Source organism: Cheilinus undulatus, linkage group 22 (assembly GCF_018320785.1).
Source record: "Cheilinus undulatus linkage group 22, ASM1832078v1, whole genome shotgun sequence".
In the NCBI taxonomy this organism is placed as follows: Eukaryota; Metazoa; Chordata; class Actinopteri; order Labriformes; family Labridae; genus Cheilinus; species Cheilinus undulatus.
The window spans coordinates 28316081-28337417 of record NC_054886.1 but is presented as its reverse complement, the minus strand read 5'-3'; the positions used below and the strand labels follow the sequence as shown (position 1 = coordinate 28337417).

The 21337-nt window shown below is 40.7% G+C and overlaps 2 protein-coding genes across 3 annotated transcripts in view; both read right to left on the bottom strand.

The window, feature by feature from the left end:
- Window positions 1-21337, bottom strand: part of nhsl2 (NHS-like 2) — a 248586-nt gene that overhangs the window by 164410 nt on the left and 62839 nt on the right. The gene's annotated exons all lie outside the window — the stretch shown is intronic.
- Window positions 19670-21337, bottom strand: part of hdac8 (histone deacetylase 8) — a 189445-nt gene continuing 187777 nt past the window's right edge. The window contains exon 11 of the mRNA XM_041779682.1: window positions 19670-19755. Coding sequence (XP_041635616.1) covers window positions 19682-19755 — 74 coding nt within the window. The 3' untranslated portion in view covers window positions 19670-19681. The remainder of the gene's footprint in view (window positions 19756-21337) is intronic.

The following is a 21337-nucleotide window of genomic DNA, read 5'->3' as shown; positions in this document are numbered from 1 at the left end:
CAGAGACATGCCACAATATTACAAGAGTTAGGGTAAAATACCACCTAACTACCAGAGAACAATACAGCAAGCACTGAATGTGGGGTACGATGAAGGCCAACGACAGTGGACAACCGTTTTCACCGATTCCAGCTCCAACACTGTTGGAGAGTAAGGGTCGGGGTAAAATACCAACTAATTAACAGAGACATGCCACAATATTACAAGAGTTAGGGTAAAATACCACCTAATTAACAGAGACATGCCACAATATTACAAGAGTTAAGGTAAAATACCACCTAACTACCAGAGAACTGCTATGATATGATGAATTACTTGACAATTCAGAAATGATTAGTAGGCAAATACTTAATTTATATATTACCAAGGTATTACCTGGAAAAATGCCAACTTAGGACTTGGTGTTACACTTTTTCTTAACGGGGTATTTCAACATTTGGCAAATTTGCCCATTGCCATAATTCCTATAGTCTTAGTAATAGGTTCGTTACCTTTAGTTGTTGGTGCAAGCTATGTTTAGATCGGCACTGCCTAGTTTGGACCTGCTGTGCCAACTCAATGTAAGCAGATGGTATATTTCCCTCATCAAACACTTCAAATACACAATCCAACAATTCCCAAATGCTCTCGTGGACGAGTTGTGACCTGCACATTCACCACGCTTAACCATTTAAACTTCAAGAGTATTACAGTTCTGATGAGGCCCAGCAGTAGAGGCTAAAGGAGACCCAGCAACAGTACCTGCCTCTGTAGTGTGAGGGAAGCAGAGTTTGCTTGTGGTCACAGGGCTTATTACCAGTGGCCTTTTTTGTTTGACATTTTCAGTCTTTTCCTTGAGAAATGGGGTGTTGTGGATAGAGTCAAGGTATGAAAGTGTTGTATTTTCACAGAATAAGCACTTTGAAGTTGTCTCCTTTGCCTAAACCATGACTTAGGGCCCCTCTGGTGTAGCAGTGCATTTAAATTAAAAATCCTCTAAACTTCAGTGAGGCCCACAAGGCAACAAGCCCAAGCAGCTGCCTCTACTGCCTATACAGTCCTTGTAAAAGGCAACAACAACACAAGTAACTACAAGCTTTCTACAGAGACACTGGAGCCACAAAAGTGGAGTCAAACCCTCCCATCACTACCAGAAGTAGATTTCAGCTGTTGCCACTGTACTGTGAGAGAGTGGGGTTACATAAGGAAATATCTGGCACAGAACCCCAATGTGGTTACATAACTCTGGTTTGGGACAGATAATGTGGTCATGGTGATGGTGTGTGTGGAGAGGGGGACCATGGGGGAAAGATCTCAGCAGACCACATAGGGAGAAGGGAAACTTGGGATAATATTCCACATCTTCCTATCTTTAAGCCCCCTCTCTTTCCGTCCCCGGTCTCTCTTTCTTGCTGCTTTTGCTGTCCTCCTCTCCCCATTTTTACACCTCTCCTCCATCCCTTTGGCTCTTTCTCATTCTGTTTCTCCCTCTGATACTCTCAGCACTTCTTCATCTATCATCGGTGTCAGACTGGCCTTTTACTACCACATCCAAAACAAGAAGAGAGCTGCAGAGAAGAGCAGGGTGAATACAGAAGTAAAACAATTAAACAGAAGGGTTAAAGACAGCTGGAGTCTGCTGGGAATAAACAAACCAGACAGAACCATGATGCACAAAAGAGGAAATCAAAATTGTAACTTTTGGGGGTTGTTCAACTTTCAGCGCTCCCTTGTCAGCCTGCAGCAGAAACACCCTGAAGGCAACACTGATGCAACAACACAACGCAACATCTCCACACGGTGACCCTCTTTGTTTGCCTTCACGCTGTGTTACATGAGCAGACTTAGTAAAACACAGATTAAAGAGCCAACAGCAGCTGCCTTTCTCAGTACATTACATTAAATCTTCTGTTACTATCACATTCTAATCTGAGTCAGTCACCATGACATGAACTATTGAACTATAGAGGTTCTTAGTCAAAAAGAGTGTTTTCATTGTCTATGTGAATTGTTTGTTCTCTATTTCCAGTAGTTTTTTGGTCTTATAGGTCTAAATTAAAGGTGAATAAGAGATTCTGCCAAGTGATACAGTCAAAAATGAAAATGCACACTTAAGCTAAGACGATGATGAAAACAAAAAAGCTGACAGAGTCAGGTATGATCCCAGTATGGTCAGAACAGCATAAAATGCATCAAAAGCCAATAGTGCCACCAACACATCAGTTGGAAAAACTTTCAAAAATTCAGATTTTTCATTGGTTTCCTGCAAGGATCACTTAAAGCATGTGAGTGCCACACATGGCAGTCTGCATGCAGTGTATTGTACTTGCATGTAGGTGTGTAGATTTACTTTTCTAATTTTAATTTGAAAGCAAAAAAGAACAGACAAATGTCAATATCTTAAAAAAAGCACTGGTTCAGGCCCTCGGGTGTAAATCAGTTATGAGCCTCAAAGTTACAGGAAGAGTTATATGTAAGTGAAGCCAGAACACCCAGATATGCAGTCAGTTCATAATAATGATTATGATACTGCTAATGACAGTATTATATTTAGTAGCATATCATGCTGTACTGTATTGTGTAGTAGCCTATTGCATATTGTATCATACTGTGCTGCACTGTGCAGAACAATACCAAATTGTATCATATCTTACAATATTATATCATATAATTCTGTATCCTACCTGACCTTGTCTTGTCATAATTTATCATATCATATTGTATTATTTCATATTGTATTAAATCAAATCATATCATCATGTCATATTGATCTTATCATATATTTCATGTCATATCATAGCCCATTCATATTGTATCATATGGTATCGTATTAAAATATATCACATTATATCCTGTTGTAGCATATATCATATCATATGTTTCATATCTTTTCATATTAAAATGTATCATATCATAGTTTCTTAATGTATCTTGCTGTGCTGTATAGTACTGTACTGTATTCTATCATATTATATATCATATCGTATCATACCTGATTATATCTTATCATTTGTATTGTATCATATCGTACCATACCCTAACATATCATGCTGTACTGTATTGTATCTGATAGTATTGTATTATATCATATTGTATGACAACAGGCCTTGTAGTGCTACACTATTTTGTATTGTATCATTTCTTATCATATCATGCTGTGCTGTTATAGTATCACATCATGTTTTTCTATCATATTTGTACTATACTGTAATGAATCCTGCTGTATTTTATCATATTGGTGCATATTCTGTCATATCTCATCAATATGATACATATCCTATACCTTTTTTATTGAAACACATGATATGGCATGGTGTGACATGGCATGGTATGACATGGCACAGCATCATACGGCATGGTATGACATGGCATGGCATGGTATGACATTACATGGCACGGCATGGTATGACATTGCACAGCATGGTATGGCATGGTATGACATGACATGGTATGACATTGTACAGCATAGTACAGCATGGTATGGCATGGCACGCCATGGCATGGCATGGTGATATGGTACGGCATGGTATGACATAACACAGCATGGTATGACATTGCATGGTATGACATGACACAGTATGGTATGGCATGGTATGGCATGGCACAGCATGGCACAGCATGGCATGGCATGGTATGACATGGAAAGGCAAAGTACTACATGGCATGGTATGACATGGCAAGGCAAAGTACTACATGGCATGGTATGACATGGCAAGGCAAAGTACTACATGGCATGGTATGACATGGAAAGTCCTGGTATGGTCTGGTATGATATGGCAGTATTGCCTTGTATAGTATCACATAATAAAACACCACATCAAACTGTATATCATACTTTTCATCATTATATCATGTTTTTTGTGCCATATTGTGTTGTTTCATATTATACACAATTATTATATATTGTTTCATTTTGTTTGTTTTGTTTTGAATGCTTTTCTAATATTTAGTTGTTTATCACATCAGTTCATTATGATTGTTTTATCATATTGTACTCTTTTATGTTTTATTATATAATATTGTGCTGTATTATCCATTAAGTTGTGTAGCATTACATATAAATGCATCCATAATGATATGGCATCATTTAGTGTTGGTTTGTATTCTGTAGTATTACATCACACTGTGTCATTCTCGGCCATGCCGTGCAGGATTATATAGTATCATACAGTATCAGTTAGAGCAGGCTTAATGTCTTGAATTATTGTCAGTGCCATTCTTCACTCTAACTGGCCCTTTCTGCTCTAATTCTTCTCATCATCTCTGCTGAATATTAGATGGTGTGGCCTCCTCCTCCTCTCTGTTTACACACATACAGTAGATTACACTCGCAGCACAATCCTACGTGCAGATTTACTCCTCTCAGAGATTGAGGTCAGTTGGAGCAAACAGACAGACTATGATAATTTATTCTAATCTCGCATGCAGACTGTTATGTAACGGGACGTCCCTGTGTCTTGCGAGTGCCATCCTGTGCAGAGAGAAACGAGACCGTCCAGATTGTCACCAATATGCTCAAGAACAGAGAGCCAGACGCCTGATTCAGGATTTTAGCCTGCATGTATGAAAACAATACTGCTGGTGGCGACTCTCTCATCTGTTTAGTTTGGCTTTGAGTAAAATGTACTTAATGTACAGCTACAGGGCCACAGGTGAAAGAAACAGACTGTTCATTCCTGCAAAACAAGCCCTCTAAATGCATGTTTCCCTTTTTTTTTACTAGAGTCACTCTTATTCATTCTCTTTTATTTCTTTTTCTTTCGGGTAATTTGGGGTCTTGTTGACCCCAGATAATTGCAGCATGTTGGTTTCAAATAAAGCAATCCTGCACTACAGTTCCAATCTGCAGCTGTGGTGAGTGTTTGAGGTTTCCCTGCAGAGAGTGTGTTCAATTATTAGTGAAATTTCTGTTTTTTCTACAACTCAAATTTCTTTCACCCTGAAAATATTCTACTCCTGTTTAAGCAAATCATAGAAATGTTCTCCCCCAGTCCTGTGTTGAATTTCTGAGTTTGTCTTTCAGCATCTCAAATGAGATCCAAAAGTTAAATTATTTTTCCTTTAACCAAACAAACACTCTCTTTTAACACTGTTCCATATTTATTATTCATCTAGAACGAGTTTCTGTGGCTTTTATTCAAATGTCTCACAGCTCTGCTGGAAACAAAATCCCTCAAATAAACAACAGAAACCCTGAGCAGATGCAGATTTGGCCTCAGCATCTGCGGATACATTTCCTCTTTGGCTTTTAAGGGGAGTGAAATTTTTAACCAGCAACCAGTAGCACTGAAAGCTGTACAGGCTGCAGCTAGAGGCTAAATTAGCTGCTACTAGCATAAAACATCAGAATTAATGAATTATTGGAAGTTGCATTGAGGGCTATCCAATGTATTGTATTTGATGGCAGCAAAACATCTCAAAAAAGTTGGGACAGGGCAACTAAAGGTTTGAAAAGTAAGTGGTACTGCTGGAAGAGCATTTTGCAACTAAATAGATGAACTGGCAATAGATCAGTGACATGGCTGGGTATAAAAGGAGCATTTTAGAGAGGCAGAGTCTCTCACAAGTAAAGATGTGCAGAGGTTCACCAAAAAAAATAGTGGGACAATTTCTAAAAAATGTTCCTCAGTGTAAAATTGGAAAGACTTTAAATATCCCAACATCTACAGTTCATAATGCCATCTAAAGATTCAAGACTGAAGAAATTTCTGTTTACAAGAGACAAGGATGAAGGGCAATATTGGATGCGCTACATTGAAACCAGGCATGATTCTGTACTGGAAGTCACTGTATGGGCTCAGGAATACTTCCAGAGATCACTGTCTGTCAACACAGTTCACACTGCTATCCACAAATGAGAGTTAAAGCTGGATCATATGGACATGAAAAAGAAACACAACCATCTTCTTGGGGCCAAAGCTCATTTAAAATGGACTGAGGCAGAATGGAAAACTGTTCTGTGGTCACATGAATCAAAATTTTTTTTCAGATGCCATGTGTTGTGGACCAAAGAGGAGAGGGACCATCCAGTTTGATGATGGTATGGGGCTGCATCAGTGTCTATAGCATGGGAAGCTTGCACATCTGTCAAGGTGCTATCAATGCTGAAGAGTAGAGGTTTTAGAGCAACAAAAGAAGAGGGAATGCTACACAATGGTGGCCCTTGTCTCAACTTTTTTGAGACGTGTTGCTGCGATCGAATGCAAAATGAGCTCATGTTTTTCATGAAATTGTAAAATGTCTTAGTTTCAATATCAGAGATGGGTTTATGAGATTTGACAATCATTGCATTCTTTACACGATGCCCAAACATGTTTGGAATTGGGTTGCACACTTTTTAACCCTTGAGAAACCATCTTGCTAATGGTTTGCAAGGAAATTTTGGAGATTTTTTAGAAATCACCTCTAGAGAATCACCATATAGTGAGTTACGTAACCCTAGACCTAACCCAACAAGAATCCGGACTAACATTTTAATGTGCTAAATACAAAATCAGGGCTGAGTGCAGGGGTGAAGTGGTGTATTAATTGACTGAGTCAAGCACAAGCAGCCCACAGTCCTCGTTGTTTTCTGAGGAGGGATTAGACCTGCCCAGTGTTTTGGTCTTTAGTTCTGCTCTATTATGCTCTTTAATTTCATTTGCCCCCTGCAGTCGTACCCCGTCGTCTCTTAATCAAATAATAATCAGTGCTGTTGGTTGGTGGTTAAACATTTAGCCTCCCCCAAAGCCAGGAAACAATATGAATACATCAGGACGGAGAAGAAATTCATTAGGAGATGCAGAGAGGCCAAGTGTGTGGCTGCAGCTGTACTGGGTTTTCTTTGTTTATTCCAGGGATTTGGTTACAAACTGAGCTGAGCAGCATTTGAATAAAAAACAGAGAGATTCTTATGAAATAAAGTGTAAATATGGAACAGTGTAACAGCGAGTGTTTGTTTGGTAAAATGAAAATCATCTGGATCTTTTTAAGATGCTGAAACAGAAATGAAAAGAATCCACACAGGACTGAAACTAGCGAAGTAGTCAAACAGAAAAAGTCCAGGTCATCTGAGACGCTATGTTATTCTTATATTCCACAGTAACTATAAGTGGTCTTAATACTGGCACTTTATGTCCACCGTATATTTTGGGCTTAACCCCACTGAGGAAGTGTGGGTTTTTGGCCTAGTGTGATTACTTGAATGTGACAATCTCCCCTTTTCTCTTGTATGAAATTAGCCTTCTTTTCATACTTCTTTTTCTCCCATTTTAAACAGTGTATTATCTTCTCTAGCCCCTGGTTTTTGTAGGTTTTATTTATATGTCCCACTTTTCAACAGTTGTGACATTTTTCATTAGCAAACCTGCAGTCTGTGGCCAGGTGGTTTTCTCCACCGCATCTGTAGCATTTTCTCATGTCTGGCTGGGGCTTTGGTCTTGTGTGGCTAAACTTGTGCATTAACTAGGTTCTTTCATAACATTTAGACCCACAATGTCTCTGTTTGACACCTCCACTGCTCATGCAAGTTTGAGCACTTTTTCAGAAGTCAGTCCATCCTTCGACAGCAGAATCGTGCTTCATTTATGGCACCATGTTTGAACCAGGACACACAAGAAGTCTTCAGAGAGGTTTTGAGGACAACTGGGGCAAAGGTGTGGAGTGCAAATCAATACAGACAGACAGAAAAGCTTACGATTACAGTAGTAAGATGAGACCACTAACTTCTCAGCCAAAACTAAATCTGCAAACTGCATTTTTTTCTAGCTGAGAGTCCAAAACCTTAAATGCCCATTTACTATCAAAAAAGAAAAATTAAGATCTCGACATTAAGATGCCAGAAAATTCAAGCTTTTCAAAAAGATTTGCTTTAAGGTTGAAGAGTGATAATTCACTAAAACTAGTGCTGTCAAACAATTAAAAATTTTAATCAGATTAATCACAGGATTGCTGTGGATTAATTTTGATTAATCATGATTAAATAACTTTCATTTTTAATCTATATTAATTGCTTTTCATTTTGCAAGCTTGGCGATGCGTTAGCCAAAGTGCTAGCAGAATCCCCGACGTACCTATGCTTCGCGTTAATGAGGTATTTTAAGATGGAAGTGCTTCGGTAAAAAGAAAACTCATTCCTGCAGAATGTGCATAATACTTTATGTCAGTTGACTTTTCTGTCTTGGTTTTTTTTTTTTTTTTTTTTTTTTGTACTTTCTTGTAGCGTCTTCTATATCGAGTTGGTCGGTCACTACTGAATCAACGATCCGTTTGCGCATGCGCGGCGGCATGCTCGACAGTAACCCTACTTGGACAAACTGCCCAAAATGCGTTGCCAGACATTTCAGGGATTTTGAGTCAGTCTGCACTGTAGATGGGTTAATCGCATTAAAATTTTTAATCAGATTAATTATGCTGATGGATTAATCCGCATTAATGCGTTAATTTTGACAGCCCTAGTTAAAACGTCTATGTTGTCCTTTGTTTAGGCTGAAAAATCAGCTTAACTTTGTAAGTTAGCTTTGATATTCATACAAATTGAACATAAATTTGCCTTGAGTTTAGGAACATTATTCTTTAAAACCTATTTGCAACATTACCAAAGTAAAAGGCCAACAGATAACTTAAATCTTCTAGTCCACATAACCCCTCTGAGTGCCAGCAGCCTTTTAAAAAACACCCGTCAAACTTCTGCTACCAGCTGATCAGCAACAAAAACACATGAAGTCATCAGTGTGAGATCCAAACTGCAGCTGGTTGATGACATCAGCACACAAACACACGAGAAGCGTGGGAAACCACATCACACTCAGTGTAATCTGCAGAAAACATTCAGCTGTGGTTGAGTAATCTGAGCAGGCTGAACGAGAACGAATGAGGATGAATCTGCAAAAACCCAAAGACAATGGAGCACTGCATGACGTACGAACCTTTGTGTTCAAGTTTTCTAGAAGGGAGAAAAATGTTCGGAAGATGAACATGAACCAAAGGAAGGAGGGATTGAGAAAACTTCCTTCAGTGAACAAAGGCCTTGTGAAATTTCTTCCAACTCCTAGCCCTGTTGGAAGTTTTCTACAATGCAACCAAATTTCTACATATGCCTCCTTTTCAGGGAAACTCCGGCCTCTTAAACTGGTTTCCTGAAAGTATTCAGTATCATTTGTAGCAAAACAACTTCGACACTTTAGTTGAAGTTTATTAGAACAAAATGGCACCGCTAGATAGAGTTCTCTTTGGCAAAGCCAGGGAAAGGGAACTATGGGTAAAGCACACAAAATCTTTTACAGCAAAGCTGGAGGAATGATGTCTCAGAGTTGTCCGCTCAACCATCCATATGTAGGTACTCTTCCCCCAGGTCATCCTTGAGACTGCAATATCTCAACAACTCTTTTCTAGATTTTCTTCAAACATGGCACAAATGACCTCTCTGACTCAAGGAAGAACTGATTCAATGTTAGAGGTCAAAGGTCAGAGGTCAGGATCAGGCCTGAGGCCTCCTGTACATCCCTTGATTGTGAACAAAATATATTAAGAACGATTCAATTTTTCGCAAAGTCCACTCTGACTCAGGCATAAATGTATTCAATTTTGCTTAAGAGATGTTCAAAATTTGCACACATATCCACTCTAAATCAAGAGTGACACTAGAAAAGCACTCGGAGAGCACAGACCTCCGCCATTAGCCCTATCTCCCAATAGAAAAGAATCCTTTAAAAAATTCCTGGATCCTGATGGTGATCTGGATCACTTCCAAAATCTAATCAGTTCTTCCTTATGCCATTTCTGACATTTCCTGAAAATGTCATCAAAATCCGTCCGTGAGTTTTTGAGTTATCCTGTTAAGCCTGAGCCTCTTTTATTAGGCTGCTGCTCGAAATTTACAGTCCATCTTTAAATGAGTGTAACTCTGTAACTACAAGGTCTATTTGAATGATCAAGCTACAGTAATGAAGAGGGCACTTGTGAAATTTGTTCAGAAGTGTAAATATGCGTATATATGTTACATATGTTGCAATGCAAGGGCTGAAGAAGCAAAGTAGAGGTACCAGCAAGAAAGCCAACCATGAAAGAGGAGGACAATATCTAAAAATTGGGACTAGGTCCAAAGGCGACCCAACAGCAGTGGAAGCTTATCCGAACAAACTTTATGATTATCAAACCTGATACAATTCTGGTTATCCCAAAACAGTCCAGAAGGCTGAAAACACAAATAAATAACTAAAATACAACATATTTTCATGAGTTTGAGTATAAATCCACCGCTGATGATGGGCTGTATGTAAGTGACTTCTTGCAAGACCTGTAAACTGCTGCTAATCGCTCCATTTGTACCAAAGTTCTGCACGGCCGAAGCTGATATCCTGCACGCTACTATGCATTAATATAAACACCCTAACTCCCAGCAGTGTCTCCTCGGGTGGGGTGACTGCACTCTGATCGGCCGTCCCCTCTGCCAGAGCTGTTCGGCTCTCACACATTCCTCCAGACCAGAGCAAATCGGTTAATCCCTGCAGAGTAGATAACTTAATACTGCTGGACACGCCACAGCCAGACACCACGAAGAAAAGTTTTCAACCATAATCTGGAACTAAAGAAGATGAAGACTTCCAGAAAACGTACTACTCAATGAGGGAAATAGTGCCATCATGCAGTGATTTTACCAGCAGTTCACATCCATTTTTGATGTCCTATTAGTCCCAAAAACTGAAAAACCACTTCTTTAAGAAGCTCAGCTCATTTGAACATGAACATTTTTGACAGCATTTGCACATTTTAAGTGTCTCCGTTTGGAATAACACACAATTATTTTTAAAACTTTGCACCTATACGTGAAGAAACTGCTGGAGGAAAATCCATGGGATAATTAGTGATTGTCAAACTTATGAAGGAGCGCGGGGATGCAGCATCACAAAAATAAACGCTGTTACAAGTCAGAGGGTAATTTTCTGTCTCAATGAAGGTTTCCATTTGGGGGGGAAAATGAGTTTAGTCAGGGATGAAGCTTAATCCCCGGCTGTGAAATTGGCCCCTAATCTCTTTGGGAGGTACTGAGAAACACCGATGGGACACAAATCTACACTTAAGCAACAAAATGCCTTCGAGAGGGGAAAGAAACAAAGAATGGGACGTCTAAGCGGGGTAAATCGCACGCTATGCTCAAGTGACATGTTAATTATGGGCTCAACATGTGACTTTTATCACAAGTTGAGGTGCCCTTAAATCACCGGACAAGAGGAGCGACAAAAGTACAAATGAAGCTCGACGTGGTGTAAAATCTGAATCAGAAATCCTCAGCATACTTTGGGGTCTTGATATAGTAGGAGTGGTCGAAGTATGTATAGTCATTCTGGCGTCCTCCCACGGTCCAAAGACATGCTTGTTAAATTAATTGCTGACTCTAAATTGCCCGTAGGAGTGAGTGTGAGGATGGTTGGTCTCTGAAGGACAAATCTGCAAATGGATGGCTACCCGTCCAATATGTACCTGGTCTCTTGACCAGTGGCAGCTGGTATTAGCTCTGGACCACCACTCCAACCCCTCCAAAAACCTCTGTGACTATGAGCAGTGTATGGGTTATAGACAATGAACGGACGGACAGATGTAAGTGGCGTGGTGTGGTGTGGAGGGAATGGGGACGGGGACGGGGACAGGACGGGCATGACGTGACGTGACGTGATGTGACGTGACGTGACGTGACATGACGTGACGTGACATGATGTGACGTGATGTGATGTGGCATGGCATGATGCCAAACTGTCTTTCCCTCAACCTCGACCAGTCTCCCAGTCCCTGCTGTAAAAAAGCACCCCCACAACATGGTGCTGCCACCACTATTCTTTACAGTAGGGATGGTATTGGGCAGAAAATGAGCGGTACCTGGTTTCCTCCAGAGATAATGTTTATAACTGAGGCCAAACAGCTCAATCCTGCTTTCATCAAACCAGGGAATCTTATTTCTCACATTATGAGAGTACTTCAACTCTGTTTTGCAAGCTACAAGCGGGCCTCTGGGTCTCTGCCATAAAGCCTACTGAGCCAAATCCAAACACAGGTTCCCATGCTTTATTTTAGTACCTGTCATTAACTTCAGAACCAAAGATGCCAAATCTTTACACTCTCTGGCCAATTTGCTGTCCAGTATCAGCCTACAGAATTCATAAATTGACATTGCAGGTAACAGAATTAACATATGGGCGAGGACAGAGCACAACTCCTAATGACCATGCTAACAAGTCAGGAAGTCGCAAGTAAAATGTGCTTTACTTTTGCTACAAATGAGGTGAACGATGTAACTCTAACTTATGTTTTTACATCGCATGTTTTTGGGTACATGTGGCAGTTAGCTATTCCTCTTCTAAGTCAAGCCAGTCACAGAGATGTAGAGCCTACAAAGGAGACCTGGCAAGAGTAGACTGATTTTCCACTGCATTACTTAGGTGTCTTAGTCCACCTTCCCAGTCATGTGGGCCCTACATGGCTGCAGATATTGTTCTCATGGGTTTGTCAGCAGGTCCCACCTGTGATTGCCCATGTGAACTTCCTGTGGGATCTCCAGAAACAGGGCCTGTATGGGTCCAGTATAAATTGCAGAGATCGGCCCTGTAATGGTTGGACTCTTTAAAGTAATCAGCACCTGATTATATGCCTCAGGGTGAAGCAGGGAAGGTGCCAGAGTATGCTGTATTCCAGAGTGGTAACAGGCTCAAACTCTTCAAACATGTATGTTAAGTTTTCGATTAAGAAACTAACCTCACTTTTTTTCTTTCTTTCCAGTGCCTAACTCTCAGTGCCTCTTCCACCTCACCCTCACAAGCCTCCTTTCTTCAGTGGAACACATCAACCTCTATTTAACCCTTTGTACAAGCAATAAACCAGCATTTCTACCTAATGCCTTTGTCTGTGTCTTGCTAGGTCCAGTCCTAAGTTCTACATCAGGAGGCCCCATCCAAACCCCAAGTTTGGACACACATTTGCAGCCCACTTATAACCCATACAGGACCCACATGGACATGCTGGCTAGGTTTAAAAATCTGATTTAATATGGTTTCAGTCAGACGACCTTAAAGTGTTCAAAATTCAGAAATTCCCTGTAGATTCGTGCATTCAAGTAAGAAAGACTGTACTGCATACTTTACAGAAGCAAAGCCTCACACTGCAGGTGAGGTAGAGTTGCACAGAGTGCTGAAAATTGTAACTATTTCGTTTGTGCCCTGCATGTAAGGTGCTCCTTTATCTCCCAGCATACAAAGGTGTCTGCCACATCAACCATGACGTATATTCATTCTCTGACTCAGATCCAGCAGAAACATCTTCAACGTTGTCAGAGAAGCAAAAAGTGGCAGCACTGTCTTGAACTTTGAGAAAACTTACAGAGGCAGAGAGATGTGACAGCATATTCTCCAGTGGGATTCCTAAATTTAACTGCAAATTGCAGTGTTTTCACATAAGTGCATTGAGGAAAAAAGACAGTTCAGCTCAAAGGCAGAGTTGTACAACAATGCAAATGTGGTGAGAAAAGAATGCAGCACTCAGAAAAACTGTTTGACAATCTGTGGTTGAATAAAGATAACGTGTATGCATATGCCTGAGATGTGAGGCCTTCAACTCAAGCATTGAAGCATTACACATTTACAGCGATGGAAATCTACAGAAAGAAGATAGATCTTCAACATAAAGGCAAACATGCATACTGAGCTGTGTGTGAATTTCAACAGAGATCATTACCTCTGGGAGTTATATTTCGGTACTTATTCAAATTCACTGCTTTCTTTGTTTGCACTCCTCACACCCTTGACATCTCTGCTCCGTTAGAGAGCCTTCAAGGTTCAATTTAATCTCTGCAAAATGTCAAAGACACTGTTGCTAAGGCACCAACAGCAGGGGGATCATCTGCACAGCAGCTGAGGTTAGTCTTCACCCCGTGACTCCTAATTCGCACCTCATATGCAGCTTTAAACAAAATGATGCAAAGCAGGAGGCAGAGAAACATGATCTTCAAAATTTCCATAGCAATAAATCTCTTTTTGATGTTTTTACTAGGTGATAAATAGAAGTGTTTTCACTGTGGGCTATTACTGAAAGTTATTACATATGATGCCTTAACCCTCATTCTAAAGATGACGGGGTTTTTTTAGATTAGCTGGGAAATACATATAAGAACAAACATAAAGGAGAAGAAAAATACCACAAATAGATTTATATTGGAGTTTTCAGGAAACGCACTGGGGTTGGGAATGAGCTCATTGTTATCAAAAGTCTACATTTCAGGTAAAGTTAAAACCGAGTCGACTTAAGACCTTAAATTCCACTTACCCAAACCCATTCTGATTCTAATTCAGTCTAGACCTAGATGGCCAAGTTCCATCCAAACCTTAGTCAAAGCCAGTCTCAGAAGGTCCCAAACTAGATGCCGAGGGTTCTGCCCGGGCAGGCAGTAGGGTTGCACCAAGCCCCTGGTTCTGCTGCGGATGTCCCAAGCACCTAAAAACCACCAGTGGTCTCAGGGCGTATTACCAAGGGATGAAAAGGCCCAGATAAAAGTGAAGCCGTCAAGCTTGACCTTGGCTGCAGATCAAAGTAGTGCTAGTCCTGCAAGAGAATAAAGACCATAGAGGCCTACAAAGAGCAGGCCATAGCTCATGCAGGCCTGATTCTTGCTCTTTCAAAAACCAGTCTAGAACCAGATCTCTTGCCAGCCCAGTCCTTGCCAAGTCAGTGCAAGCACAAAGTCAGCACCGAACCTGGCCACTTCCTTGCCTTTATGTTCAAAGCCCTCACAAGTCCTGATACACAAAAGTCATACCTGGACCACAACCCCACCATAGCCAATGCAGGCCTGATCCTTGCTCTTCCAAAAACCAGTCTAGAACCAGATCTCTTGCCAAAACCAGCCCAGTTCTTGCCAAGTCAGTGCATTCACAAGGTCATCACTAAACCTAACCATACCTTAGCCCTTTATGTTTAAAGCTCTCACAAGTCCTGACACACAAAAGTCATACCTGAACCAAAACTCCACTTTAGTTTGAGCTTGACTCACATGATACCAAATTTCTAGAAAACAAGTAATTCAATTTGCTTATCTAAGTCTGATGTGGTCTTTGAATGGTGGGGGTTAGGTTTAGGTGAGAGGTCACATAAGCTGTTCCTTCAAATTAGGTTCCCTTTCTTGTATCCTAGCTAAAAAAAAGCACTTTTGCAGCCCAAATGCCACCTAATCTTTCAGATATAGAGCTTGAAATGAGTTCGCACTATTTTAGGTTGTTGTCAGGAACTCTGTAAAGACCTTCAGCTACCTGGATTTGTAGGAAAAACCTTAAAAGATGGACTTCTCATTAAATAACATTTTACCCATTTATCATAATTTCCCTTAATTTTGCAACATATCTGAGTTTTATAGGCCATGCATTAAGGGTATTTGCTGGTTTAATGGCATCTTCCAAGTAATTCAGCTAGGTAAATAGCCATCAAACATGTCTTTGCAGGTTGCAAAGTAGGGTAACTAAAATGCACAGAACAGGATATTAATTGCAGAGTTTGATGTTGATAACTAGATGGGTAAGACAAACAGAAAGAAGGTAGTAATGCAGATTGATTCCTCCCCCTTTCCCTCCCTCATACCCCTCCTTGATCCTCCTACCTGAGTGCAGCTCAACTCCAATGTCCTGCAGACACAGACAAACAATAAGAAGCTCTGCCAAAACAACTGGAATGGAGAGAGAGGGGCCAGTAAATGCAACGTCTTTGCCGTCTGCTTGCAAATGGAGGGAAGAGGGAGGAGAGGAGGACAAGTGTTGGGGGTGGGAGGGGAGTGATGGATTGACTGTGTGTCTCTCTGTGTGTCTATGTGTGTCCTTTTTCTTCTGCATGGATAACTCAAGCCAGACTTTTTCTGCTCCCTGGGGGGACGGAGAGTTCTGAAATCGAAGGGCTCCTCCTGTTCCCTCTATCTCTCTCTCCCCCTCTCTTCCCTCATTGTACTCCTATGTCACTCGGCCATCTCTTCACCCACTCTCCCTCGGTCTGTCACTCTATCCTGACGTAACTCCAAACAAACTCTCCAGCTCTCTCCGGTTATCCTCACATCACTTCTCCACTGAAATTATTAAATAACAGCTTCTGTCACTTCATCTCTTCCTTCTCCCTCTCTTCCTTCTTTCCAAACTCACTCACTCTTTCTCAAGTCAAAACAAATCAAGTGACTTTCCTGAAGCATGACAGCGAAGACGCCAGAGTACTGGAGAGTATAAAGCTCCTGATACTGGAGCATGAAAGCAGCTTGGTTTTGGCACATTTCAGCATTCATGCCAACATTGGAATGAATCCTTTATATGTGTGACTTATCGCTTTAAATTTATTTAATTTTATGCATTTCATTATTGTCAAATCTACTATGATAGGCAGAGTAGCCCATGGTAGGACACAATATGTGATACATGCTTAACTACAATATGGGATGGAGAGTACGGGGTATGGGATACATGATATGATACGACCTACAAAAAATCAAACTGACACAATATGACATGATATGACCTGATTTAATCTAATACAATACAATACAATATGAAAAATGTGACACAAAGAAAATATGATATGTAGCATATGATAAATTTAAATATGTGATATGAGGTATGGTGTAGGGTAACATGACAATGTAATAAATCAGGATAGGATAGGATAGGATAGGATAGGAGCAATATGATACAATACCATACCATAAAACACGACAAGACACGACATGACACGATACAATATGATGCGATATGATAGGACACGACATGATACAATAGGACACGACATGACACAATCAATACAATACCATAGGACACGTCACGACACGATAGGACACAACATGATACAATAGGACATGACACGATAAAGTAAGACACGACACGATACGATAGGACACAACACGATAAAGTAAGACACGACACGATATGATAGGACACGACAGGATACAATAGGACACGACATGATACAATAGGACAAGACACGATACGATAGGACACGACACGATACGATAGGACACAACATGATACGATAGGACACGACACATACGATAGGACACAACATGATACGATAGGACACGACACGATACGGTAGGACACAACATGATACAATAGGACATGACACGATACAGTAAGACACGACACGATACGATAGGACAAGACATGATACGATAGGACAAGACACGATACGATAGGACACGACACGATACGATAGGACACGACACGATACGATAGGACACGACACGATACGATAGGACACGACACAATACGATAGGACACAACATGATATGGTAGGACACGACACGATACGGTAGGACACAACATGATACAATAGGACATGACACGATACGGTAGGACACAACATGATACAATAGGACATGACACGATACAGTAAGACACGACATGATACAATAGGACAAGACACGATACGATAGGACACGACATGATACGATAGGACACAACATGATACGATAGGACACGAGACAATACAGTAGGACACGACATGATACAGTAGGACACGACAGGATACGATAGGACACAGCACGATGGGACACGACACGACACAATACGATATGATAGTACACGACACATTATGACATCACACAACATGACACAATAAGATACGATAGGACACGACATGATACAATAGGACAGAATAGGAAACAACTTGATATGACACCACACAACATGGCACAATACGATACTATACAATACGATACAGCACGATAGGACACGACACGACACAATGCGATATGATATGACACAACATGACACAACATGACATAACAGGATACAATATGAGACAACACGACACGATATGACACAATATGACACAACATATGACACAACACGACACAACATGTCATGACATGATACGATAGGATACGATATGACATGACATGACACAATAAGCACGAATGCTTAGTTACACCATACAGTTCGATATGTTCAATACGGTAAACTATTTGATATGATCTGATACAACTCCCTGTGATACTATTTGATATGCTACGGTAAGGTACATAGTATTGTACTGTAACAATATGATACACAGAGACACATTAAGATACAGTCTGATTTCATATAGCAAGGTACAATATGGTAAAATACGACATCATACGAAACAATCCAATGAGATACAATAACCATTGATATGATACAATATGATAGGCAACTCTACAATACAATACAAAATGACACCAAACAATTTGAAATATGATATAACAATATGATTTTATACAATATGATACAACACAATTAAACATAATACAATCTGATATAATACACTAAGGTATGATATGTTACAATATGATACTGTACAATAGGATACGATACAATTAAACATAATTTTACAATGATTTATCACATTAACCCCTTACAATCTACTGTATCATATTTGATACATACTTTTATGAGACCTCTAATCAACATGATCAATAAATTACTTAAAAATCTCTGGAATAGAATCTGATAAATGATCAAAAATGCCCCTCAGTGGATTATCAGATTATCAGGCTATTATTTGAGTTATCGGGCTTTAAGGGGTTGCACGTTTTTAGATTGTACTGTTTATCCTGATATGTCTAAATTGGATTCATCTTCTTTACATGTACTAATAAATAAAAGTGAATGAGTTAATAAAAGTACTGCACAATTGTCAATGTATGCCATTATTTTGCATGTCGACCATTGTATTTTCTAAGTTCTGCTCAATTCCAGCTGTCTCATTTTGATTTATCTCACTAAGAAAGCATCTAAAAACGGTCTCGTTGTCTTCTTGTGGATATATTTCTTGCCTCTTCACCTTTACAGAAGAAGTCAGGAGTTTGTTTTCCCTCAGCTACTGGAGAAGGGTTTCTCTCCTTGGATTTTTTTCATTCCTCCTCTCTCTTTTTCTCATTTCCTCTCTGTCCTCTGGCTGATTCCGCCTCTTCGCCATTCCTCCACATTGCTGCAAAGTTTCTCACAGTTTGCAAACAGGTCAAGTAACAGCCCATCTGCTTTAATAAGACACCCCTAAAGAGAAAATATAACAGCTCTCTGTGTTTCTCCTGTCACAGGGGGGCACTTCCTGACAATATAGTGAGTGGATTAGGGAGGTTGAAGGTGACAAAAGGAGCAAGGAAGGGGGTCTTTAGGAGAAATTTAACACTCAGTTATTGAAGCTACTTCATCCTTACTCAGAGCGTCGTTTCACTACTTGAGGTCAAAAAAGTAAGGCATAGATGAAGATGAGGAGGAGGAGACTGATTAAAAAAGGATTTGCTTTAAAATTTCAACACCGCTGTGACATGGGTCATGAAAAATGGCGTGCAAACCGGCACGTAGGAGGCCATTTTTCACGCTCTGAGTCATGAAAAACAGCTTTTTCACGTCAAATCCATCGCCCGATTTTTTGATGCAACAGCATTTACCGCCATCCAACTCCTGTTGGTGCGACACAAACAAACCCAGCCCCCTGACAGGAGGCAGAGAGAAGGGCGAAAATGAGATCTGACATGTTTAAGTAGAAACAGATGAAGGTTAGAGGGGGAATGGGGGAGTTAACAGGCAGTTATAGCGGCTTCTGTGTGTGCGTTTGGGTTCAGACGTGACCAGAGGCGAGGAGCAGCATGGAGAAGACGACAGAGAGGGAGGATGTTTGTTTTTCTTCTCATCAGGAGGAGACAGAAACTGACGAGGTGGTAAAGAAAAGCAAAAAAGACCTTCCAATAACCTCAGTGTCTACAATAATCAGACATTAATGGCAGATTCTGTCTTCTTATGATAACAAAATCACAGCATGAGGAGCCTGTAAGACAAAAATCTGGGTGAAAACATTCCATTTGCACAAATACACTTAAACAGTTTATTTTAATGAGTAAACCTCAGTGAAAGCTGCTCATTAAGAGTTTCCTCCATGTTTTTAACAACCAGCAGTGTTTCAGGCTCCATTAGAGCTGCAGAATGCCACTGTTCGACATAAAACTGCAGTCTTTGCATCTTTGTGCAGCACAAAAACAAGCAAAACTTCTGGATGTGGGCAGCGGTGTTTCCTCCTGGAAGTAACTAATTTCATTAACTCAAATGACTGTAATCAAGTAGTTTTTTTCTTTTACTTGCACATTTTACACCTTTGTTGACTACACAGTAAAGGGAAACTGATTCCACATCACATCCCAGTACAAAAACTGCGGTGTTGATATCACAGTGTGAAACATTTCAAAGCTGATTTTAACTCCTAAAGTGTAACTTCAATTCCATTTAAAGTGAGTTGGACTTAAGTGTTGGAGTTATTTGACGGTCTTGATCCCCCAGCATTAGTTCAACTCTGCAAGTTGTCACTGATCTTAACCCTCTGGGCACCAGTGTTTTTTTAAGAAAATATTCAATTTTGATATCAAGATTTCAAAAGGCTGTAGCTTGAAAGTGGTTAGAGATAAAGGCATACTGTAAATGAGAAAAATCTTCAGTATGACCCGAAGTTTGTGATGGGAGTAAATTCACCCATCTAATTTGCATATTCTGACATCACCAGACGGCCTCTACCACCACGGCTTCTATCACGTCTGCCGCTACCTCCTTGGTTGTTTTCATTCCCGCTACCTCCGTCACTATTCGTGTTTTGACCACCCCTGCAACCCCCACCACGTCCCCAACCAGGCCATGGTGAGGACAAGTATCGGCTTCGGTATGTGCTGCTTGTGGACTCTCGTGGTGCACAGACTCGCGGTGGCTGCTCACAGATGCACGGCAGTTTCGGTCTCACCGGACGACTGAACGCCGTGTATTGACCACCCCTGAAACCCCCACCACGCCCCCTCATCGGCATTCGCCAAATACTCCCACCCCGGCCACGGTGAGGAAAAGCATCAGCTTCAGCATGTGCTGCTTGTGAACTCGGAGTCACGGTGGCTCCGATACACCGGCAGTCTAGGTCTCACCAGACGACTGAACGTTATCATCAGAGGGGTGAATTTTCCTCTATTCCTCCCAGCATTGTGAGTATTCTCGCTACAATTCGCTCTCTTTCTCTCTTTAACGCACCGACTACAACCACTTCTACCATTTCCTCATCTCCTTGACAGGGGGTGCTTCTTCAAACTCCCTCTCTCCAAAACTTTGAATAGAAACACACCCACAAATGCTGCAGGGATTGAAGTTACTCATGTCCACCATCTCCTGGTGTAAAGTAGTAACAACATTAGCACCATATTTGTAGCTAGAGCCTGTTTAATTCAGCAATGTTGCTTGTCGCAATTTTGCGACTTAGGCACTTAAAGAGTTAACTCCGCTCACTTGGATTTCAAATCTGAGGAGATGTGTGGGCAAGGTTTCCCATCAGGCCCTTAGCCAGAGTATTCAATTGTTTTGGGACATTTTCTGTTGTACAG